This window comes from Symsagittifera roscoffensis, chromosome 8, assembly GCF_963678635.1.
Source record: "Symsagittifera roscoffensis chromosome 8, txSymRosc1.1, whole genome shotgun sequence".
NCBI classification, from domain to species: domain Eukaryota; kingdom Metazoa; phylum Xenacoelomorpha; order Acoela; family Convolutidae; genus Symsagittifera; species Symsagittifera roscoffensis.
Genome location: NC_087069.1, coordinates 43,743,275 through 43,769,605, shown reverse-complemented (window position 1 = coordinate 43,769,605; position 26,331 = coordinate 43,743,275). Strand labels below are relative to the sequence as shown.

The 26,331-nt window shown below is 40.6% G+C and overlaps 1 protein-coding gene across 2 annotated transcripts in view; it reads right to left on the bottom strand.

The window, feature by feature from the left end:
- The window catches only part of LOC134852889 (alpha-actinin-like), a 57,726-nt gene extending 46,357 nt beyond the window's left edge, over positions 1-11,369 (bottom strand). Inside the window, exons 1-7 of one of the 2 annotated variants that reach the window (XM_063868735.1) lie at positions 11,208-11,369; positions 10,617-10,851; positions 8,549-8,635; positions 6,564-6,651; positions 3,555-3,633; positions 1,896-1,977; positions 539-717 (exon numbers count right to left, since the gene is read on the bottom strand). In XM_063868735.1, the coding sequence (XP_063724805.1) occupies positions 539-717; positions 1,896-1,977; positions 3,555-3,633; positions 6,564-6,651; positions 8,549-8,635; positions 10,617-10,851; positions 11,208-11,363 (906 nt within the window). In that variant the 5' untranslated portion in view covers positions 11,364-11,369. Of the gene's footprint in view, positions 1-538; positions 718-1,895; positions 1,978-3,554; positions 3,634-6,563; positions 6,652-8,548; positions 8,636-10,616; positions 10,852-11,207 lie in introns of those variants that run through there. The other variant, XM_063868736.1, reaches the window with a different exon arrangement.
- Between the last annotated feature and the right edge of the window lie 14,962 nt (positions 11,370-26,331).

Genomic DNA, 26,331 nt, shown 5'->3' with positions numbered 1-26,331 from the left:
TTTTGTGAAAAAAAAATCAGCAAGACTTATATAAGAGTCTTCACGACGTTCATTACTCAAAAGCAACAGTAGAGGAATGAATGAATAAAAATGATAAAAGAGATAAAAACTTTTAAAAAATGACAGCTATATAGTTTGCCAAAAAGTCTGCCGGAAAATTTTCACCAGAAACAATTTCCATCAAAATTTTAACCAGAAACAATTTCCATCAAAATTTTCACCAGAAACAATTTCCAACAACTTCCAGCGTGACTTCCATCAAAATGAACTGGAAGTTGGTGTACTTCATATATAATCCTTAATCTGCCTTCAGTAATGCCTTCACAAGTCGAAACAAAAGTGTGACTTATGTTTAAAAAAATAGACAATGGATCAGTTTTTGTAATTCAGAGAAACCCAGCCTCAGGGTCATTTTTGGTTTTGAAATAATATTCACCGTGAGTCGCATTCCGTTTCAAGCTTCAGCTTTTAACTCGAGAAGATTTGAAACAGATAATTACTATCCGTTCAATTTTCACAAATAATTTCCAACGTTTACCTCAGAAGCGAGTCTTTCGTAGTCTTCCATCATCTTCTCGTTGTCGTGGTGAAAATCCAACACCCTCGTGATTCTACTGGCAGCTGTGTCTGCCTTCATAGCCCCTGAGAAGGCGTGGTAGTAGCAGGACACATAGGTCATGATTGCCTTCTCATCCGGTCTAGCTGTCTCTATGATGTCTTAAATAAAAAGCAAAAAAAAAAACATTATCATCTTCACCATCTGGTTGTTTATACGCAAATTCTAGACTCGTTTATATTGGTCAACTTAGGGGGTTTTCTTTTGTGGCTTTCGATACATTTCTGTGTTTAGAAAAGGTCAAAAACCCCAATTAGGTAATTTTACAGATAGCACTAGTTGACTTTTTCCCATTTTCATGAGATAAATGATATTATGCATTACAAACATCCAGATTTTTCCATCTTATATTTTTTAAACCAAGTTAACACCCTCGCCCTAGATACGCCAAGTTAAGATCATCCACACCGCTATTGAATTCGAATTAAAACTGCTGTAAAACATTCGATTCTGGTTACAACTGAGAAACAATCACATCCTGATCCCTAAAACGCTTTGGCCAGAGGGTGGGGGGGTTTGAGGATGCTAACTCGAATCCCATTTTTTTTGATAGAACCTTTAATCATTCATTATTATAAATTTTTTGCTCGAGATCGTAACAACTATCTCTTTATTATATATTTCATGGCAGTTCTTTGGAATAAAAAAAAGTTGCTAACATTTTACTTTGATCTTTTGAAATGTTTCATCATAATAATATTCTATTTTTTTTCGAGCTGACGAGGCCATCGATTTTCGTTCGAATCCCACTTCGGTCCCTAAAATTTTTCCAAATTCGGTCCCTAATATACTAATTTTGAGGGGGGAGCGCGCGCCAAAAAAAAACGCGATTTTTTGGTCAAATTTTTCCAAAAAGTGCCTAAAAACGCTTTTTTTGGACTGTTTTTCAAAATTTTGCCTGCGGAAATTCACTTTGCTCGACCTTAAAAAAAAAATTTTGAAATTTTTTTGAAAATCCGCCCCCCCCCCCCCTTCCTCGATAAAATCATAGATCCGCCCCTGCACTCCTCAAGGTGGGACCGGCTGAGTCAAAATGGATGACATCCACCTCCCCCACGGTTGGTCCTGCACTGAGCAGGACCGGAAGCTAATTTTAAAAAAAAATTAAAAAGGCCATCGATTTTGTCACAAGCCCCCTCCCTATCTATTTAAGACTCATTCTCAAATATCTATAAGTACTCTTTAAACAGCAACCAATAGGAATGATCAAAAAATAGAGTTTTCTTCTTCATCAGACATTAGCCAATATGACACCCAAAAATGGTAGGATGATACTTACCTTCTGGATCCAACATGATGGGGATGTCCAGGTGTTTCTCAGCCACCTCGAAGGCTGTCTTCAGATTCGTGTAAGGGTCATCCTAAACAATCAACAATCACACTATCACAATTACACAATTTCAACCTTACATGGCGATATTTAGTCACAAATACAATTTAGTGCAAAGACACTTGTTAATCTATGATTAGACGACACTCCTTTATCTGATAACCATAATCACCGGAAAATTCAAGATCAGCTATCACAATTGAATTAAATAAAAAAACGCAGCAAAATTGGAGCCCCCTGCTTCAATGTTGAATCATTCTGAGTTTCTTTCAGTCAATTCTAGTTTCTCAAAGTGTCATTACATTGATTTGGTTAACACTTAAAATTAAATAAAATGTCTTTTTTCAATGTACAGACTGGAGTGCTTGAACTGCGTAGCTTTAATCTAACACCCTCATACCATGCAAACAAACCACGATTGGTATTCAATTATAAAGATTATTCTAGAAAATTCTAGAATAGTAATTGCTAGTTTCTGCTAATTAGGAAGTACATAAGTTGATAAATCTTGAAATAAAGCAACAAAACACAAAGAATCAAGTGAAATATCTCCCCTCCCCTTGAAATTGATTTCACGCAATTTTAATTTTAGTCTAATGAAGTGAAGGATTTAATCATTCGCTTACATTATGAACATAGCCAACAGACAGTTGGAAAAAGTCATGAACGCTAAGAAACAGAAAAAAAACACCGACTTGTTTTTTTCAAATTTTTTTTTCGAATCTCAAAGAATAAATATACGGCCTTGGGGATTTTTGAATTTCAAGAACAAGCTAGATAAATCGGTAAATTTTAGTTCCGGTGGGAAACCTGTAAATGAAAGTCCATTTTCGAAGTTAGAAGTCGATCACGTTCTTCGCGACCTTTACACTTTTGCTGTTCGATAGTGGAGTTTGCATTCCTTTTAACAAAGGAAACAAGACTGCTCGTATCAGGACGAAGCCTTGAATGTTCCGACTGTCTTTTGAGGTTAATGGTGTAGTGTTCATTTCAAAAAATGGATATTTTTTCAAAATGAAAAAAAAATCATCACCCCCTCCCCCCCCCCCCCCCCCACCACACGCTTTGTAAAATACAAAGTGATATATTTCGCTTTACTATATTACTTATAACTAACTATTTAATATACCAACTAGCATGCCTCAAATCAATTTGGAACAATCTTTATAATATTAAGCTCAGGACAACAAAACTTTTCGAAATATATAAAAAATCGTCAAAAATTGCTAGTTAAAAAGTCGGAAATTATATTGACCACTACGAGCGCATTATATTAGAGTATTCGCTACGTACAAGACTCTGGGGTTCTCAATTTGGGGTTTTAAAATTGGGGAAATAAACTTGGGGAAACTTATTCACTTGATTCTGCTTAACATTTCGCACGTTCTTTTTTATTTCAACGCCATTACGCATCAATTATCTGAATTGATTTCAAGGTCAATATTACAGCACAAAACACCCTCGCAGTTTGCCATCCAATTTGAATTGTGCAGCTCAAAAGCAGATATCAAAACATCACACCGTTTTAGCATTCCGATTTGTCAGCGATATTGGAATCTCAATTAGTATTTTGATTAGATTGGGTACATGGATACGTGGGATGGATACCTTTCGTAGCGAGTGGTAATCTATAAGTTCCGGGCGGTGTTTGTGGATCAAAGCGCAGAACGCTAGACCGTCCTTGAAGCTATAAAAGAACACCATCTTTCAACATTCATTTATGCTTTGCTTGATATACATATACTGACATCGGCAAAATTGCGTTACTATTAAACAAGCTTTGAGATCAAACTTGTTTCCAAATTGTTTAAAAATAAAAACTTTCCTATTGATCTAATTTTCTCAAGTTCAGTTGCTGTTATAAAAAAGCGCCAATCATAAATTCTTCTAGAAATTCAAAGAGAGTAAATGACATCGTTTTTCCCTTGAAATTCGACAGTTGCGATTTTTTCAACAAAGTCACTGTTTGCGATTTTTTCAACAAAGTCAGTTTTTTTTTCTGTTTACTTGCATTCATCACTCTTTTCCAACAGTCAGATGGCTATGTTTGTGAATTCGCAGTTTCGGCTCTGTTTTTTATATTATTATAATCAGGAATATAATAATATAAAAAACAGAGCCGAAACTGCGAATTCACAAACATAGCCATCTGACTGGTTGAAAAGAGCGATGAATGCAAGTAAACAGAAAAAAAAACTGACTTTGTTAAGAAAAATCGCAAACAGTGACTTTGTTGAAAAAATCGCAACTGTCGAATTTCAAGGGAAAAAAGTATGAATGTACATCTGTAGTTATTAAAGACTAAGACTTTTTCTGAAAAAATAACAAAAAAATCAGCAAGACCTATATAAGAGTCTTCACTACGTTCATTACTCTTAATAATGAAAACTAGGCCTATCAAAATTTGAAATTTCTTATTTCGCGATAGAAATTCATTCAAGGAAAAAAAACTCAGACGTTTGAATATTAAATTAGCAACGGAACAATACCTACGAAGAAGAAAGCTGCTTAGTGAAAGTTGCTAACAGTACAGTCAAATTCTGAGAAACTTGAGCAGACAGACTGTCGGCAGACTATTAAATTTTTACATCTAACCTCTTTCAATTTCTAGAACAGTTTACAAATGACAATTTTTTCATGAAACGAACCCAATTTGAGAAAAATGGATCATTACGAAAAGATTTTGTTTCGCTGGGAAATCTGATAATTAAACTCCACTTTCAGTACTAGAAGTAGATCACGTTTTTCGTGACCTTTAGTTGGCCTTCCTTTTAACAATGGAAATATACTGAACTTAAAAAGAAAACACAAGTCAAACCGTGAAAATAAAATAAAAAACCTGAAAAAAATTTAGGACTTTTCCAGAACAAAAAAAATCAACAAGAGCTATATAAGAGTACTCACTTCGTTCATTTCCATTAAACATCGCCTTTTGATTGATTTTAAGGAATTTCGAAAGAACAGGTGTTCTGGATTTTATCAGCACAAAGTTTTGCCCTATATATTTTAATGAAATAAAGTAATAGCCTTAGAAAAGTAAGCCTTAGACACTTTGACCGGGTTTGGAAACATTGACTTTCCGCGAAAAATTCCCTGCAAAACCTTAAGCTGAGGGTTCAATCAAAGCAGGGAAATGTTTACATAGTCGTTAGGCCCTATTTTTTGACTCCGTTCAATTTCCCAATAATGACTATGTAAAAATTTCCCTGCTTCGATTGAAGCCTTAATTTAAGGTTTTACGTGGAAGTTTCCGCGGAAAGTCAAAGTTTCCAAACCCGGTCAAAGTTTCGAAAAACTTACTTTTCTAAGGCGATTACTTTATTTCATTAAAAGATTAGGGCAAAACCTTGTATAAATAGATTGAGAATCGGCAGGTAAGTTTTCACACAGAGGCGAAGTTGCATTTCGCATACAAGCAAAAAAAAATACGACCGACAACGCTACTGGGAAAAACTGTATGAATAAAACATTGAGTCTACAAAACTTCTCAAGTGACGCATGCCAACTATGAGGCATTAGCAGTACCAGCCAATTTGAAAAAAAAATACCAACTAACATGCCTCAATTTATAGAGCAATCTGTGGAGCAGTAATAACATGAAAAAAAATACATGTAATAAAAACAAAATGAAACTTTTTTATTAACTTGAATTTTTTTGTGAAAATTATCCCCGCACACGCCATATTAACTACAAAGTGATAAGCTTTGCTCCTAGTAACAAATCAATTATGGCAAATAAGCTTCCTTCAACCAATTTAGAACGATTTCTAAGAAGAATTAAAACTCCGCTTAAGCGTTAATAGCGCGAAATATATCGAGCGTTAGCTGACCCAAATTGGCAATTTTTAAATCCCATAACTTTACGAAAATTGATCAAAGGTGAAATATCTTTCCCAATTTAAGCTTAGGACAACACTACCTTCTAAAAATGACTAGTCAAAAAGTCAAATTTGTCTGAAGAAAAAACCACCCCGAGCACAAATATTCCGTAACTTTCGTTACAAAAGTCGGAACAATTAGTCTGTGTTGATATCCTTAGCATTGGCTGTACTTAATAGCTGGTTATTGATCAAAATGAACATTTTCAAAATGAACACATTTCATCGTAACAAAATTTGCGCCTTAGGTTGGAAAAAAAAAGATAGTTCATAGTATAACACAAGCATGGCATGTGTAATAATCGGTCAATGTTCGTAAAAAGATCCGCTTGAGTAAATAACTGTATTTTAGAAAAGAATCCTTAAAAGGGAAGCTATTTTGGTGTTATTTTTGGTACAAATTCGTTTTTTTTTTTCAAGCACAAAAAAGCTATCCTAACCCTATGACATCTAAACCAAAGGTATGGATGGATACAAATAATCGTTACTAATTTCTAGTGCAGTGTACCTATTACTTGAGAGTTAAACGACATCTAAGAATGCCCGCCCGACTGAGAATAGTTTGAAAAAGGGTGAATAAACGCCAAGTTAGATCCGAGATGACAAAGTTCAATTCTAAGCAAAGTAAAAATGTATAATCTATACTCTGGTCAAAATCTAAGACGCATAAAATACGCTGATTTTTTCAACATAATTTTCACTCGATATTTTAGAGTAGCATATAAATATGTTTGTTTACCTCATATGGAAATTCTGCACGTTGACATTTTTGTACGGCTGAGTTTTTCTTTGACACCAGAGCAACAGACCCGCCTTCGCACTCAATTCTACACACAAACGAAACTTGATCAGGAAAACCTTGATTAAAACTATTAATTGATGAGTCAAGAAATAAATAGGGTTCTACTTTCAAACACTTTGATTAACATAAAAAACGCAAGCATTGTTTCTTACAGCAAAATTTAACCTAAGACGTCGTTTTTGCCCCAAAAAGAACTTTGCGTCTTTTTTCATGGCTTGCTCGGAATTTTAACGTATATTTTCATGATTTGTTCAGCATTTTAACGTCTTTTTTCATGGCTTGTTCAGCATTTTAACGTATTTTTTCATGACTTGTTCAGCATTTTAACGTATTTTTTCATGGCTTGTTCGGCATTTTTTAACTCATCAGTAAAACGAACTAGCCATTCTGTTTTTTTTTCATTTAAAGACGAGTAATTTGTTGCTCATCGTGGTATATTCTTTAGTTGCTGCTCAGCATGTGTGCATAGACATCACCAAGTTCAGAGACACTTACTTTTCAAAGATTCAGGAATCAGACAGAATAGAAATGGGACAACAATATGAGATAGAAAAGCTGCAACCATTTTTTTGAACTATACTAACCGTCTACAAAAAACACATCACATTAATTTGAAACTACTTGATATACATTTTAACATTAAAGCTTCAACATTTACGTTCAATTTACCACTATTAAGGCGATATTCCATAGTTCTTTCCATCAGAAATTCATGGCATGAATTTTGCTTTTTGGCTGAAATTAAAATTCTTTGACAAAAATTCAGGCTCAAGTTACTATGATGATGGAAATTTTATGACGTTCTTTATCACAAATTCATGGCATAATTCTGTTTAGGCTGAAAGCAGAAAGTTTCATGTAATTTCACTTTAAAGTGAATACAGTAATAGCGATAACCTTTTGAACGTTTCAAAAGTTTTGGCATGAATTTTGCTATAACCCGAATTCTCTTCTGACACCAGGAGCAAAACTGCAACAGTTGCGCAACTACCGATTTGTTCTTTTCACCGCCGTAACTTGTATGCAAAGTCTGGTCACAATACTCAACTGAGAGCTGGAATATTTTACACTTGTTCCTTCAGGCTATAAAACTCAGCGGAGTATTAACAGTCAAACTCCACTTTGAGCCATGTTAACTTGAACCGATCCGGTCAATAACCATATAAACTATAAAGCAGAAACTTTTTTAAAATACATAACTTTCATGTTCAAATAATTTTTAAAATCAGCTTCACGATATTTCATGAAACTTTTTTTTTCAACTTGATGTTTAAGATTTTACGGTGTCTGAGCTTCCTCAAGTATAATTCAAAACTGAAGCGCTATATTTGAGCATTTTTTAAAGCTTTTTCTGAAATTAATTCTTCTTGGAGTGACTCGGCAAATCGTCCAAAAACAATGTCTCCTTATTGATGGGTCTCTACTAATCTAAACAAGGTTCCTTAAACTGTCCCAAAGAACTCAGTTTATATTACTGCCAGTTTGAGATTTATAATTCTATTCTTAATATAACTTATATAAATGTTTTGGTGCATTTTTAGCATGCATATAACTTGGCATAACTTTTGAGGACTGGTTTATTTCACCCAAACCAGCGTTGGTTCAATGCTACTTTTAGAGAGGAAATTGGATTGGTTCTTATTTTTGGGACTAATTCTACAGATAAGAGTTCATTTCCAAAGCAGAAGGCGTGTTATCGCTTTATTGTTCTGGAAAGATTTTCAGAAAGAGCTTACCCTAAGCCGAACCAAACAAAAAATGCCATAATTAAATGCCCCCTAAGACAGAATTCATTTTAAACAGAAAATATGGTACTGTGATCATTTTGATTAGACTATAAAACCTATCGAGCTTAAAGGAGAATGTGATAATAAAAAGTAATATATCAAGTCAACGGAGACAAACAAAAGAAAATTGGTTACCTTCGACAGAAATGTCCTGAATTGCGAATCTAAGAATGATAGTCCAGATCATTCCCAAGGTCATTTTCAGATTTCCATCCACAATTTCTAGGAACAAAACAATTATTTAGAACTTGAAATGAATTCAATTAATGAAACTTGAAACCGACACAGGGACAGCCGGTTACAGTACACATGTAGCACAATGATCCGACACTATATTCGACTGCACACAATTTAACACAATTAACAGCACTAAAAGACCAAATTGGCTTCTGATTTTCAATTTCAGAGCAAACTTAGGAAAATTTTCGAATTGACAACTGATATGAGATGCAGTTAAATTCTTAAACTGTTTGACCATCTTGTCAGAAATTTATTGAAACTCGGCATGAATCAAAACACATGCGCCTATTTCAAACCAAAGCGCCCGTTTCAAACCAAAGTTGAATTCAGAATGACTTGGTTGCTACAAATTGCGAGAAAAAGATTTACTTGAATTTATCTACGTGGAAATCAATAATTTACGCTTTGTCTTAAAGTTACATGTGAAACATATTCAACAGACAGGAAAAGAGTTAACTAACGCATGGAAACAGAAAAAAAAACTGATTTGTTCTTTAAAAACTTCAACTTTCCACTTTCAAAACAAAACCATAGAAAACAAACAGTTGGAAAAGAGTAGAGTAACGCACACAAAAAAGAAAAACAAGATTTTTTTTTTGAAGAAATGAACTGGTCTTCAAAACAAATTAAAAGTCCAACAGCAATCAATCAGATTTGCGCAGCAATTCTTGAGCTGTTGTCACTAATTAGTGCTACAAGTTATCAGTGTTCACTATAAATTTAATGTTTCGAGCGGTTACGATTATCTTGCATTGAGGGCCATACCTATGCATGAGTCAGACCTATTCCTCTAGATTCTATTCTCATCGATCGGAGCAAGTCAGAAGAGCATGATTGGAATAAACTATTCTCTTCGTATTCTGATCAGTTGGTTTACAACTCGGTTAATTTTTTTTTTCGTTGGTAGAATTAGTTATCATTGTTTACATAACTAATTATAACCTTGAGCTCCAGTTTCATGAAGAAAAAAATCCTCACGACCGACCTATATAACAGTCCACACTACTTTCATCGAATCTTAAAATGGCTTTAAAGCTCTGTGAACTTCAGAAAAATGATGATGGGCATTTTTTTGACAAAACTAACTCAATTTGAGAAAATTGGATCAATTTGACGTCAGGCAGGGACGTAACAAAGACTTTTCATGAAGAAAAAATCCTCCCCACCGACCTCTATAACCTCACCACCGACACTACTTTCATCGAATCTTGAAAAAATGGCTTTAAAGCTCTGTGAACTTCAAAAAAATGATGCTTGGCATTTTTTTTGATAAAATTAACTCAATTTGAGAAAAATGAATAAAAAGGTAAAGTTTGTATTTCGCTGGGCAAACTTTAAATCTACTTTCGAAACAAGAAGCCGATTACGTTTTTCGTGAATTTTATGCTTTTGCTGTTCGGTAAGGGAATTTTCCTTGCTTTTAACAAAAGAAACGAACTGAACTTAAGAAGAAAAAAATTCAAATCACGAACAGCCAAACTTAAGCGTGAACAAGACTTTTCCTAAACAAAACACACAGAAAAAACATCGGGCCCATAGCAGAGAGTTCACTCCGTTCATGCAGACTGGTCCAAGAGCAGAAAACATCTGAGAGCAAAAAAAAAATGACTTCATAGACTAATCCTTAAAAATAAGTTATAGAATTGTCACTATTACCAAAAAAAACAATAGTTTATACAACAATCATACTTTCATCGCTTTCTTTCATTAAACAAAAAAAATAGATCAAATTTTTTAATATACGTATTATTTGAAAGACAATTCGACAATTCTAAGACTTATTTTATCGATTAGCACTGGTAATAAATTATTTGTCTGTTTTTCTGCTCTGACATTTTCAGCTCTTGGACCACTCTCCTCATTGATCCGGCCACGGACCGAACAAAATTATACTGGTTAATTATTTCAAAACATACTTTGTTACTCAAACAATACGCAATAAATGAACAGTATCACTCCTCACCTTCGGCTCCAATTGATACCAACTGAACTCCTTTTCTGTTGATGAAATCTAATGCCTTATTCACGTTGGCTATTTTGTGGAACCGCATTTTGCCCCGATCTGGAGCCGGAAGACGTTCGCCAGAGAGAATCTCCAAAAGCAACATAAGTTTGAGTCCATTCTGTAGATCATTTTCCAATTCATCGATTTGAGTGGATGCCTTTCTCAGATGCGAGTTGCACCAAGCTGTAAAGGTCTAAAACCGGCAATGATGATGTAACTACAATCAATGGACCTTTTCTTTAGTTTACTAACTGAACTTGGGGTACTAATATGATAGTGGTCCCTCGAAAAAGCAACTATGATAGACAGGGCCCGCATGCAAATCGCATGTTATAATTTTACAGTTTAACCATTTTTGGGTTAATTTATTTGCTATTAAAATTAAAAATAGGTTTTACGAAGTAACAAAGCATAAAATTTGTTCAAAAGTATTCTGCAAAATAATAATTATTAAACGATTTGACAGCTCTAGGAGTCTTATTCTCAAGTGACCTGGTTATTTTCAAGGGACCACTCTATCATAGTTGTACCGAATTCGGTCATACTTACTTTCTTTTGTTGCTTTTCCCAAGCTGGATCAAGAAGGAACTCGTCTATTTCTTGATCATAATAGTCATCAAAATCTCCAGGATCGTAGTAAGTGATGCCATTAGGTTCATATCCTCCACTATACGTATCTCCAATAAAACCGCCTCCACTGTACATTTTAACAAACCTGAAAAGAAGGGGAATGACTGTAGAAAAACAACAAAGGAATCAATGTTTACTGCGCGAAACGTTTTCGAGTAAAACTCATTATTAGCATTTAGCTTTGTAACATAAGCAAATTTCACAACACATCAAAAATCAAATAACAAGCAGCAACATGAAATGCGAAATAGCACGATTGTGAAAAATCTAATGTGATGAGGAAACCTCACAACAACGAAAGAAACATTTAAGAAGAGTCATTATACAACACGGGATGTTGTGATGTGCCAGTCGGTCATATCTGGAAGTTTGACCTTGAGGAATACGAAATACGTAGTTTTGGGATGAAGTTTAATTTTTCAAAAATTCGAATTGAGCCTGACATGCTCAACTTTCTCGCGACAACTGAAAACATCAGAAATAAGATCAGAACGACCGAATCGCAATAGCGGGGAAGTGACAGAAAAAACAGCGAGAAATTGCTATTCGCAATTTCCGAGATTCTAGTAAGAAAACACGAGAGTAGAGCTGTCCTATCTTGATATAGGAGACAGAGTGATTACGAAAGAACATCGAAATTCAGCTGAACCAGAGTGAACCTTCAGTGGAAAGGTAGACAACTGAAGTCTCCCAATGGTTCAGACCCAAAACTATATTCTCAACTTAAAACTCATTTCCTTTGATTGGAATTCATTGATAGCAAACTTCTCGAGTTAGATTCAATCGTATTTATGCTAGAATTATTAATTAGCTTAATTACTCTTGATTCTCAAGTGTGCTGCTATGTGAGTACCTAATTTAATTTTCCCGAGTGTATTTTGTGATAAGTATGTTGAGATAAGGCGAGTTTTAGGTTGATCCATCTGAGATGGATCAAAGTTCCACTGTCCATTAAAAAGTAACTTAACGGATTGTTCCGACCCTGTTTTTAACGGCGTTCGAGACCTAAGTATTGGGTCGTTCTTATTTTCTAGAGTGGGGGGGGGGGGGGTATTTTGGTAGTGGCCTTTAAGCTGTAACGGGTTCTAGTCTCATGTCGCAAGTGAACCGAATTGGCTCCGACCGTTTTGAGGTAGAAAAACACAAGAGATAGTGTCCCTGACTGCTGAGCTAATGATTATAGGGCCTATTTTTCTTAAGCCTCATATGTTACCGAAGTAGGCGACTATTACATAATGTTTTTATGGCGCTCCTGGGTGTTTTTAAGACATCATGACTAGGGAGTCGAACCCACTTGACACAGCTCCGGGCTACATGCCCATTCTAGAGTACCGGTGGTACAGTTCAGCGGGAACGTGTAAACCTTCCGGTTGTACCGTGATAGCTTTTTAAGAAAACTCGAGAAAACTTCCCGGTACGCTCTGCGAACGAGGCTTAGCTAACCGAGTAAGGGGGTAACTAGGGGGACAAAAACACGAGCAAAAAGACAAAAAGCGAAACAAAAACAAGAAAAGAGAATAGAAAAAGGAACAAAAACCATAAAACAAAAAATGACAGTGACTTTGACACCAGATTAGTTGGATCAAACCTTTATATTAATAAAATAGTATATCCATACTGTTTTATAAGAACGAGCGTTTCGATCAACCTAGCAATCTAATCCAGCAACCTCAATAACGTGCCCGAGTGGGGGGCGTTGTTAAGGGTTTTCAGATAGCTTGCAACTTAGCTGGACAACTAGGAGACTTGACTGGAAGAGGTGACCAGCCGAGTGGTGTGCCAGTCGGTCATAATTTGAAGTTTGACCTTGAGAGAAGCAAAAAACACTTGATTTTGGAGTGAAATTTAATTTTTCAAAAATTTGAATGGAGCCTGTCATGCACGATTTTCTCGCGATAACTGAAAACCGAAAAAGAGAAATCAGAACAATCGAGTAACAATCGCGGGAAAGTTGCAAGAAAAATCACTAGGAAATTGCTATTCGCAATTTCCGTCACAGTAATAATCTAGAGTAGAGCTGTCCCATTCGAAACAGAGACAAGTGTATTCCCACGAACTGGATTATTGTGACTTTACTGGAGTATTTTTCTAAACTGGACCAGAGTGAACCTTCGGTGGAAAGGTGGACAGCTTGAGTGTCCCAATGGTCCACATAAAACTGCATTCTAGAGTACAAACTTATTCCTGTTGTTGAAACTAGCAAACATTAAACTCATTTAATTACACTATTTAATTCTTGAGTTGCTTACCGACTTAATTACTCCCAATTCTTGAGCGTGCTACAATGTGAGTACCAATTTATATTTCTAGAGTGTGTTTTATAATTGTTATGTTGAGGTAAGGCGAGTTTTAGGTTGATCCATCTGAAATGGATCAAAGTTCCACTGTCTAATAAAAAGTAACTTAACGGATTGTTCCGACCCGGTTTTTAACGGCATTCATGTATTTTGGGTATCTAGAGACCTAAGTATGGGGACGTTATTAATTCTAGAGTGGGGGGATATTTTGGTAGTAGCCTTTAAGCTGTAACGGGTCGTGGTCTCATGTCACAGACGAACCGAATTGGCTCCGACTGATTTGAGGTAGAAAAACACAAGAGATAGTGTCCCTGACTCTTGAGCCAATGGTTATAGGGCCTATTTTTCTTAAGCCTCATGTGTGACTGCAGTAGACGAATCTTACATAGTGTTTTTATGGCGCTCCTGGGTGTTTACGACATCAAGACTACGGAGTCGAACCCACTTGAGACAGCTTCGGGCTAAATGCCCATTCTAGAGTACCGGCGGTGCGGTTCGACAGGAACGTGCAAACCTTCCGGTTGTACCGTGATAGCTTTTTAAGAAAACTCGAGAAAACTTCCCGGTACGCTCTCCGAACGAGGCTTAGCTAACCGAGTAAAGGGGGGCAACTAGGGGGACAAAAACACGAGCAAAAAGACAAAAAGCAAAACAAAACCAAAAAAAAAGAATAGAAAAAGGAACAAAAACCATAAAACGAAAAAAGACAGTGACTTTGACACCAGATCAGTTGGATCAAACCTTTATATTAATTAAATAGTATACCCATACTGTTTTACAAGCTCGATCGTTTCGATCAACCTAGCAATTTAACCCAGTAACCTCAATAAAGTGCCCGAGTGTGGGGCGTTGTCAAGGGTTTTTAGATAGCTTGCAACTTAGCTGAACCAATAGGAGACTTGACTGGAAGAGGTGACCAGCCGAGTGGGAAAGTGGTTCAGGAGCACTTGAGCTGAACCAATAGGAGACTTGACTGGAAGAGGTGACCAGCCGAGTGGGAAAGTGGTTCAGGAGCACTTGAGCTGAACCAATAGGAGACTGGACTGGAAGAGGTGACCAGTCGAGTGGGAAAGTAGCCAAGAAGGATTTGGCAGTTCTCGAGTTCTCAAGTTGGGCAGAACGGGTATCGTTAAAATTCACATTACATTATAGGAAATAAGTGTAAAATTGGATAAGCGATATCCCCCGGTTTTGAGAAACGTTTTTACTTGAGCAGGCCTGGAGACAGGTCTACGGTTTTCTCTTGAGAGGTTTAGCACCCGGCGTTTAAGGTAACTTTAGGCTTAAGAAGGGGGGCTAAAAAGGGGGGAGGTTAGAAGGGGGGCTGGTTAAGTTAGAGGTTGGCGGTTGTAAATTGTAAAAAGGGAGAAAATTAGAATAACTAATTAATCGACATCGTTGATTTAGTTACATTAGTCATTAACACGCGTTGGTAATAATAAGTGGATATCGAAATTTGAACTCGAGTTAAGGAAGGTACCCTGGTCGGATTGGTAGGGGGAACGGACGTAGACAATTCTGGTGATACCCAATAAGATTATTAGTTGGGGGGAGGAAAACGCGTGGCAATTAGGTACCAGACAAAAATTTTTTCGACAAAAGGTAGACATTGGTCACCTTTGAATTTTAGGTGGGCTCAACTTTCCGTTTTTTATTACTTTTTCTAGCTTGGATTTTTTTTTGCATTTTGGTGAGGATTTGTGTTTAGTTTTTATACGAACAGGTGATCACAAGATACCTGCGCACAGGTTTTGGTCTCAAGTTGCTTGGAACATTGAAAGAGAGGTAATTAAAAAGAAATAAGAAAAAGGGGGGCTAGCATTTGGCTTTTAAGAGAGGGTTTTTGGGAAAATTTTACTAGAGTTTGAGTGGTGGCACAAGGTACAGTGAATCAAGAAGTCCCCATAACGAAGAAGAAAGAGGTCCCACCGCTCAGACACTTGTCAACAGTCTTGGGACAGTGCCAAAGAAGTCTTGGGACAGAGCAGTCTGGGGACAGTCTTGGGACAGTGCAGTCCTGGGACAGTGTTGGACCAGAACAGTCTTGATACAGTCTTGGGACAGTGGTCTTGGGACAGTGGTCTTGGGACAGTGGTCTTGGTACAGTGGTCTTGGGACAGTGGTCTTGGGACAGTGGTCTTGGGACAGTGGTCTTGGGACAGTGGTCTTGGGACAGTGGTCTTGGGACAAGGGTCTTGGGACAGGGTCTTGGGACAGTGGTCTTGGGACAGTGGTCTTGGGACAAGGGTCTTGGGACAGGGTCTTGGGACAAGGGTCTTGGGACAGTGGTCTTGGGACAGTGGTCTTGGGACAAGGGTCTTGGGACAGGGTCTTGGGACAAGGGTCTTGGGACAGTGGTCTTGGGACAGTAGTCTTGGGACACTAGCCTTGGGATAGTAGTCTTGGGACAGTAGTCTTGGGACACTAGCCTTGGGACAGTAGTCTTGGGACACTAACCTTGGGACACTAGCCTTGGGACAGTAGTCTTGGGACACTGGCCTTGGGACAGTAGTCTTGGGACACTAGCCTTGGGACACTGGCCTTGGGACAGTAGTCTTGGGACACTAGCCTTGGGACAGTAGTCTTGGGACACTAGTCTTGGGACACTAGTCTTGGGACACTAGCCTTGGGACAGTAGCCTTGGGATAGTACTCTCAGGACAAGGGTCTTGGGACACTGACGAAGTACTGGGACAGTACCGAACAGTCTTGGGACAGTAGAAAGAAGCCTGGGACGGTACAAAGAAGAGTAGGGACGGTAACTGGAAGTCTTAGGACGGTATAAAAACTGAAGTAAAATTACAATAAGTGTTTGAGACAGATTTAAAACAGAACAACACTAGTCGGAACCCGGTACGGTTGGGACCACAAATAAAGAAAGTTTCAAGAAAGGTTTTTATCACGTTGTATATTTCCTTTTAAGAATTCTTTTTCACAAAAGATTTTATTCGTAGAATAGAATTGTGTATATAATAATATTGTAAATACGATCAATTGTAAATAGAAATAATGAGACGGAGTAGGGTACCGGTGCTAGAAAAAAGGTCAAGTGGATCAAACACGAAATATAACTCGTCGCTGCGCGGAACGACATCAAGGGGCCCAGGCAAAACAAAAGATAACTTTTCAGTTAGCATGGTCAGCAAGAGGAGTGGCACCGAGAGCAAGACGCGAGAAGATGCGAGGGAAAAACAGGTGGAGGCCACAATCGAAATCGACCTAGAGACACCAGACCAGAGCGTAGATGAAGTGGAGAAAAAGACAACGGAATCCACACCGATGCCCCATATGGAAGACCAAAATCCAAAAACCGTGGAGTTTTCGCCGATAGACGCGTTCGAAGACACAACAGGCAATACCCGAGAAACGGTGAAAGATGACTCTCAAGTAAAGAAGACATCTTTTACAGAAAAGTTGGCGATGATGGTCGGAATGAAATCGAAAGACAACACGGCCGAAGAATCACAGACTGGAAGAACACGAACATTTGGGACAGTGAGCACGAAGGCGACAGAAGCCGACCCAAAGGAAGAACAAGCCAGAACAGAAGAGGCAGCCGAAAACAAGACAACGGCTGTTCATGAAACAGCTGCTCTTGAGCTTGGCGACCTGATGACAAAGCTAAATCAGATCGACAAAAAACTAAAGTATAGTGAGGAAGATAGAAACCTGATAAAGAAGGAGTTAAAATACAACGAACACGAATATCTGGATAGTCATTTTAACCTGGCTAAGGCGACAGACGAGAGACTCCAGCAGATGTCGGACAAGGTAAATGCCACCAATGAAGAACGAGATAAAAACATCAAAAAAGATATGCAACAGTTGAAAAACCGATATGATGATGTCAACAGCCAATTAGGTAGCCTGGAAAAGAGAATGGACATAATGAACAGGAATCAGGTCGAAAGTTCTAGTGCGATACAGGCGAAGTTGGATGCAATCTTGAGAAATTCTACCTCACAAGAAAGACCGGCAGTGGATCGCACGCAAGGCACCAGAGTTGACTTTATGGAACCACAAAGGAACAAACGGCAATCGACACCGTTGCCTTTAAACCGGGATGCGGTAAGCATAGCACCAACAGCTGCTAAAACAATCATGAAAAGTGGGACATCAAACACAACGAGTGGTCTGGGGGACTCAACAGCTAGCAGCAACGCAGGTCCGGATGCAATGACGTGGGCAAGCACTTGGGAGATGATGAACAAGACTCTAGAGGCCTTCACCACGAGGAACACTAACTCGAGCGATAGGAGAGACGGAAAATCAAGAAAAACTTTCAAGAAGCCAAAAGAATTCAAAGACGACTCAGATGGATGCATTGACACGTGGGTGGAAGTGATGAGATTACATCTAGAGCAAGATAACTTAAATGATGAAAGGCAAGCATGCACAGCCATACTCAGCAACCTGGAAGGCACGGCATTGAAATGCGTGGTTGCAAAGAAAGAAGAAGAACGCGACACCGCGGACAAAATCTTCGAAATATTGCTGAATCGATTCGGATCAGGCATGAAGGGTCACCAAGCGATGATGCGATTTGAAAAGAGAAGGCAGAGGGACGACGAGTCAATTGATCGGTTCCTAGATGACCTCGAGAGCTTGAGAAGAAGGAGTGACCCGGAGGAGTCGACAAACAGAAGAAACTTTAGCATTGCCTCGAAGTTCATTGATGGGGTAAAAAGTGATGACTTAAGAACAATGTTAGCAACATACTACACATTGTCGAAAGACAGCGCAGCGACCCCAGAAGAAATGAGACAGAAATCAAGGGAATACATGCTGATGAAACCCAAGAAATACTCATATTCAGAAAACAGGAACACGCAAGGGGGAAGTCAACCCCAGAGGTCGTCATGGTACAAGCCGAGAGATGACATGGACAAGCGCAGATCATGCGCGAACTGCGGGTCGGCGGATCACCACGTGGCTGACTGCACAACATACAAACAAGGCATGAAGAGTTTAGGATATGCACCGGATGAGGAGGACATGAGCCAGATGGAGGAACACGAGTACTATAGTGGCTTAATCATCAAGATAGGCGCTAGATGCTTCTTCTGTAACCAGGAGGGGCACTTCAGAATGGATTGTCCCTTGTTCTGGGAAGCGGTCAAGGACCAGAGTCACCCCAAACATAAGTTGGCATTAGCGGCGGTGCAGAATCAGCGGAACAGGCAAAACGAGTTTGAATCGAGGAACTTAGGAGCACCAAGCACGGAATTGCCGGATGGAAAGCTGTAACACATGTTAATGGTGCGATAGAATCCGCGGCCGGAAACTCTCTAGAGATAAATTATGAGAAAGCGGCGACGGAAGCAATTGCCAAAGTGAAACAGGATCTGGCTGCGAAAGAAATAGAGCAACGACTAAAGCTGGAGATCGAAAGACAGAATTTTAACGAAGCATTAACCGGATCGAACCAAACACCAGAGGTTGTACAGGGCTCAACAAAGACGGGGAATTGTAACACTGTAAAAATGGTGACGGGAAAGCCATTCGGCATATCGAAAATTGGGGCTAGAATAATGTCGATAATCACAGTAGGCGGCCACGAGGTAACCAGAAACTTGAGCGAACCGAGCGACCAGACAATAATGCACATTGACGTGTACGCAGATTACTTGAGCTGTATAAGCCCACAAACGACTTCTAGAGCGTTGAGAGCACTACTCACGAGAGGGGGCAGCAAGTCGGTACGTGTTGATAACAGGTATACTGAAGCTTATGGTCCACACGAGGTGATGCTAAAAATAGATGGGATCAACATCTATACCAAGACAATGATAACATGTGACGAAGACCTAATTGGGCAGATCTACGTAGGGAAAGAAGAGTTGAAAGTGAGATCGATTGGACACTGCGCCATGCTTGAAGAAGATGCAATGCACATCGGGACAGAGGCAGATGTGACAGGACACGTGCTAGATATAAGTGGCAAAAAGACTCAGTTGCGAGGGTTACTTGATACGGGAGCAGTCTTGAGCGTCATACCAATCGAAACTTGGGAAAGGATGGGCTTTGACAAAGGTGACTTGATAGACTCGAGAATACGGCTGTCAGCTGCAAACAAGGCGGCCCTTCGGGTGCTGGGCAGGACGCCGATAATAGCCCTCAATTTGGGGGAACGTAACTTGTGGATGAGCTTTATCGTGGTAGAAAACCTAGATGAATCTGACCAATTCATTTTGGGCAGAGACTTCATCAGGAATTTCGACGTAACGATTGATCTAAATAACGCAATGTTCAGGATACGGAACCCGGATAGGAGGTACGCAATCAAACCGGTAAATTTAATAATGGCAAATGAAAACAAAGCACCGGTATTCTTGAGTAGGAGGGTGAGGCTAAAAGCTAATGAAGCGGCAATCGTAAGCTTGAGGATGAAAAATTACAATGAACTAAGTGACAACAAACAAGTGTGTATAGTTCCAAATCCTAATAGTCAAAGTGCTGCTGTTTTAGGAAGATCATTCTCGATAACGAAGAGCGGCCTCTGCGTCAGTGTCTTGTTGAATACCCTTGATATACCGATCACGATACAGAGAGGGAGGAAAACTGGGATATGCTTTACCGGTTAAAACTCGATATGAAACGATTGAGAACTCAAAACAAAATGAAGTTGTTGATTGTCCCAATCACAGGGACAAAATTTGTATCTTGAGACGATTGCAGAAAATAAAAGATTCTTCAGGTCTTATTAAATCACTTAAGTCAGAAACGGACGATGGGCTGTCGAGCTGTTCGAACTTTCGAGAGCGACCCACACTAGATGAAATGCAAACTGATAAACCGGTTCTGCCGGAGATTGAACATTTGAGGGGCAAACTGAAAGATGAACAGCTCGAAGCCATCAAGGACGTACTAGAGCGGCACGAGGAAGTTTTTTCGAGGCATAAGGCGGATATCGGGTGTTGTAATTTCGTTGAGCATGAAATAGAACTTGAGGAAAACGCGGTACCACACAGGGAGGGGGCGAGGCGCATGACCCCACACAAATCGGACGCGTGTAGAAAAGAGATCGAGACGTTACTAGAGTACGACATGATAGAACCATCCAAGTCACCGTGGGCGTGTGGAGTAGTGATGGCCAAAAAGAAAGGCGACCAGTTGAGGTTTTGTTGTGACTTTCGATACCTGAACTCCGTCACGGTGAAGGATGCCTATCCCATACCTAGAATTGATGAGAGCCTCTCGAAGTTAGGTGATGCAAAATTTTTTACGACTCTTGATCTAGGCTCGGCCTTTTGGCAGGTACCACTAAGGAAGCAGGACAGGGACAAGACAGGGTTCGCCTGCGAGTTGGGTCTGTTTCAATGGAAACGGATGCCGTTTGGACTCTGCAATGCCACAGCCACGTTTCAGCGGTTGATGGCACACGCGCTGATAGGCGTGACGAAGAAGTATGGCAACCTGGTAATGTGCTACGTGGATGACGTGGTAATAGCCACGCCAACACTGGAGGACCACATTGAGAGACTTGACGAAGTGTTTGCATGCATGAAGAGGTCGGGGCTAAAGTGTAAACCATCAAAGTGCGAGATACTTAAGGACTCAATAAAATACTTGGGCAGGATGGTAGACAAGCACGGCATCAGACCTGATACGGACGCCGTGGAAGCAGTCCTGACCTGGAAATCACCGAAGACAGAGCACCAGTTGATGAGCTTCCTGGGTTTCGCTAACTATTATAGAGAATTCATCAAAGGCTATGCGGACAAGGTATACCCGATGCAACAATTAATGAGACACAAGGGCAAGAAGTTCACGTGGAACAACGCAGCAGAAGAGTCATTCCAGAGAAAAAAGAAAGAGCTATGTGAGGCACCAGTACTGGGTATGCTGACTGAGAAAGGGATGTACGTGCTGGACACGGAAGCGTCGGTAGTCGCGATTTCTGGGATTCTCCACCAAGAACAAGAATGGAATGGGAAGACAGTCTTGAGACCAATAGCGTACGGGAGCAAAGTCCTGAGCGACACGGAAATGAAGTACGGAGCACCAAAAGCAGAGATGTTCGCGGTGGTTACCTTTGTCGAGAAATACAGGGCATACCTGGGCAGTGAGCCATTCAAGTTGCGAGTCGACAACCGAGCACTGAGCTGGCTGAAAACGTACTCAATGGACCAAAGTTACATTGGAAGGTGGATAGTTCGCCTGGACGGATACAACATGATAATTGAGCATAGAACACGAGATAAACATCAGAATGCCGACAGCTTGAGTAAGAAGACGGAGTTCTATGAGAGACAAGAGCAAAGAGAGGCAGACAGACCTGAAATCAAAGATGGCTTCTCCTTCATGGACAAGGAAACGTACGACAGTCTTCCACTCACGAGATGGCTGGACAAGTCAGGCAAACCGATAGAAAATCATCCTGAATTGCCTAAAGAGCCTCCAGAGAAGACCATCTTGAAGAGGAGCAAGAGGATTCCGATTGAGATAATACTCAAGTCGAAGATTGTGAAAGAGACGCTCAAGGCAAAATGCTATGATCTTAACCAGGTGGAAGCAGGAACTGCACAGATAGATGATGACTTAATGAGGTTGCTCGAGAAACTATCAGATGATAAGCCCGTGGTCCAAGAGAAGAGTCAAGAGGAACCGGAAGTCACTATACTTCGGAGAAAAGAGACAGTGAACGATACTGACTCATCAAGAGGAAGCGTCACTGACAGCAAAGATGTCGTGCGGTCACTAGTTGACAAAATCCCCGAAAACATTCTGGAGCAGACCAAGGTTAGGAAAAAGAAAGTGACGTTCAAAGAAGATACTGAACACCTGTGACTAGGTCAAGAGTCCGGGGAGTGTTCCAGGTTCACGGAAGAAGGAACCGGAGAAGGAAAATTGTCCGGGGAGCGTGAAGGATGGGATGAAGACTCGGATGAGAGCAGCGAAAACCAAGACAGTCTGTGCATGATATTGGCGGAAGAGAAGACAAGGCACTACGACAGGGAGTTACAGACGGATCCATCTTCAGGAACATACAACATGGACATACAGGAGATGCGAGGTGGTGAGGAACTTGAGAAAATTGCGGTTGCAAGGAAACCATTCAGGGAACTATCATGCAACTCAAACATCAGAACGAATCTGGTACCAGAAGATGATATGAAAATCGTGAAAAGGATGATATGCGTGAAGCTGAGCGACGACATCCACAACCCTGGTGAGATGAATGGACAGATCATGGCGCTAAAGGAGCATGTCAAGGCGAGATACAGGCTGTCAGACCTAATAAGAGCCCAAAAGAATGACAAAATGACAAGTAATCTCTCCAAATGGATCCAGTCGGGGGTCAAGGAGAAGGGGGAACTCGAGGAGGACAGCTACAAGATCTTGAGCCAGTTCTACAAAGAAAAGAAAGACTTACTCTACCACACAGCTGATGGGGTGGTAGCATGCAAAAGGAAAGATGAGGAGAAGATATTACACAAACACAACCTCATCATACTACCGCAAATGTATCAAACGGAGGTGCTTTCCAGATCGCACGACCAGATGGGACACCAGGGGTTAGATAAAGTACAACAAAGGATACTTCACAGGTTTGATTGGCCAGGAATGAGAAAAGCTTGCGAGAGGTGGGTGAATGCCTGCCTGGCATGTCATCAGGTAAAAGACCCAAGGAAGATGAAGTTTCCCCTCAAGTCTGTCGAGAGCTCGGAGTTCAATGAAGTGGTGCAGATAGACCATCAAAAAATCTGCATGACAGAGTCGGGATATAACCAGATACTGGTTATAATAGATCACTTCACAAAGTTGGCGGAAGCGGTTCCGTGCCAGACAGCCTCGGCCGAAGAGACATGTGATCATCTGATAACGCATTGGATATCGCGGTATGGTTGTCCAATGACTTTCCAGTGAGATAACGGTAAAGCTTTTGTGGGGGACTTGACAAAAGAATTGATGAAGAGATCGCACATTGCTCAAGCACATTCGACAACCTACCATCCACAGACCAACGGGTTGGTAGAGAGACAAAACAGGACACTGGTCAACATTTTGAGGGTGTACTGCTCAAGATACATGACGGACTGGGATAAATACCTGCCACAGGTAGTAGGGGCCTACAACAGTACACAACACTCAACGACGGGCATCAGTCCCTTCATGATGTTGACGGGCAGGGAGAGTGCAATGCCTCTGACATTCTTTTACCCGGAATACGAAGGGAAAAGGACGTCGCCTCAGGCATACGTGAAAGAGGCGATCAAAAGACAACAGGAGTTAAACGAGCTATGCAGGAGGAACACGGCGCAAGCGCAAATGAGGCAACGCAGAAAATATGACGAAAAAATATTACAAGCGAAGCCATATGAAGTGGGCCAATACGTGTGGGTCTTCCAAAATGTCATACCGCCCAAGGGAACAAAGAAACTACTCAAGAAGTGGAGGGGACCATTCATGATAAAGGAAGTACATCAACAAGGACGGTTCTATCGCTTGAGTACTGGGCGAGCGGCACATTATGAAAATCTGAAGCCTCACGTCCCGTCCCCGGAGGATTGGTGCATACCGAAGGACATGGAGGGTCTTGAGTACCTGGTGGTAGAGCCAGCGTGTGAAGTGAATGAAAAAGGCACCAGAGAGAAGAATGATGGTAATGAGAACTTGAGTTTAGACGACAATGAAAAGATAGAAGTGGAGTCTGAAGCAGGATCATTTGTAGAAGAAGACTGGAACGACCCGGAGCAAGATGAGGTGCCGAAGTGGATGGAGCCAGATCGACCAATACCACCGGAGACCAGGACTGGCAATCGTAAACGGACCGGCATGAGGTACAACAGGTACGGGGATGACTTCTTGATCGATAAGACACAGCCAGACAAATTGGGCGAGGGACTACTGAGTGCAGGCGAACTGGAAGCCGAAGAGGAATGGCAGGTCATTGACGATGGTGGACACTATCCGCAAGAAGACTACTCGACGCCAGAATTGGAGACGGATCTCGAACAGAGTGAGATAGAGAGGAGGGAGAACACGAACTTGAGGATACTAGAGTGGATGCGCGATGTCAAAAACGAGAGCCGCGAAGGACAAAGCATTCAACAAGTCGACGTATCATCGGCAAATTATATGAAGGCAGAGGACCCTCTTTTCGGATGGACGGCAACAGATAGGCCACTGGACATTCCTCCGGACAATTCAGACCCGACAACATCGACGGGGACGTCGATAAATATTTTTGTCCGGGGAGTGGGGGTAGGACTTACCCACACCGAAAATTTGATGATAAAGAAGCTCAAGGAAGTGAGAGAAACAAGCAAATTGGAACTGGAAGAAGAAGAGCCAGAGCCTACCATAGGTCGGAATTTCAAAACGAAATTTGAAATACCCAATGAGTACTCGGAAAACATCATGATAACGGATAGCGACTTCATCCTGTCAAACAGGACTAGCGCGATCTGCATCACGGCGGACATGAGTTTCAAATCAAGATTGGAAGCTGACTTCAGAAGAGAGTACCAGAACGTGGAGTTTCTGTTCAGACAGAGACCAGGACTGGGAGGGATGGCAGCGCTTCCACCATCAGTAGCACAAGTCCCGGGCAAATATCTGTGCTTCCTAGTGACGAGGGTCAATGACAGGAACACAATTGATCCCGAACACGTGATGTTGGCACTAACAAGACTACGAGACTTCATAATTGAAAGAGGAATAACGGAGGCCTCAATGCCGGTGTATGACCCAAACAGGGGCAAACTGAGCTCGAGGGAATTGTACGCTATCCTACATGTAGTCTTTGCGGAAACTGAGATAATGGTGTATCTGCACAAAAAATACTACTTGAGCATCGCCTGAGTTGGGGACACGGGGTCTCGAGTTGGGCGTGAGGGAGGAGTCTTGAGTTAGGTACTGGGGTGCGGCACATGTAAAGGGATCTTAAGACGTGATTGGCATGACAATTGAATTTTAAAAAGAATTAACGGTGCTAAAACATAAAATGAATCTGCATGCTTTTAAGGAAATTCCAATTGAATTGTTTTAAGTAGAATGAAAATGATAAGAATTTAACCATACTGGTGAAAAGGGGGGTCTCTAGGTTAGAAACATGACTTGTTAAGTTTTAATATGGTTTCTGTTTTCAGATCAAGTTTGAAAAACAAAGTTGAAAATCCAACTATACTCAAGCGAGAAACAGAAAGAGAAATCGGCACCTACAGCAAGTGTTTGCAAGGGAACATTTCTAGAGAATTCTTGAGTTGGGTAATACTTGAGTCGGCAAGGTTATTCTTGAGCTGGTTAACACATACCTGTATACATCCCGAAGTCACAAAGAATGGCAGACAGATTCTGGAAATCCATGCCCGCGGCCCTGAAGAAGCCTACTCTTGATGAGCTGTACAGACGCCTGAGGGACCTGGATTATACCCAGATTGACGAGAGAATGTCGGTAATGCTGAATGCCATCCTCCAGTTGGAAGACCAGGGTGAATGCAGGGAGTCTGCGACGGAGGCTGTCTTGATGATCGGCTACACCACCGAGGGTATATCAAACCAAGAACAGACCAGATGGTTGTCTTGGAATGTGGATGGAGGAGTAAGGGGCTTTGACTTGGCAAGGAATCCTGGCCTGAGTAACAATACCGAATATGGCGCAGGGGAATTCCCACTACCAACTAGGCCAACAGCAAGATCTACAGGCCAGAGCTCGAGTAAGTTGCTATCGATGACGCGAGCACAACAGACGACCGAGGCATATCCGGATCTTGGTGTTCTATAGAAAGAGCTCGAGAAGAC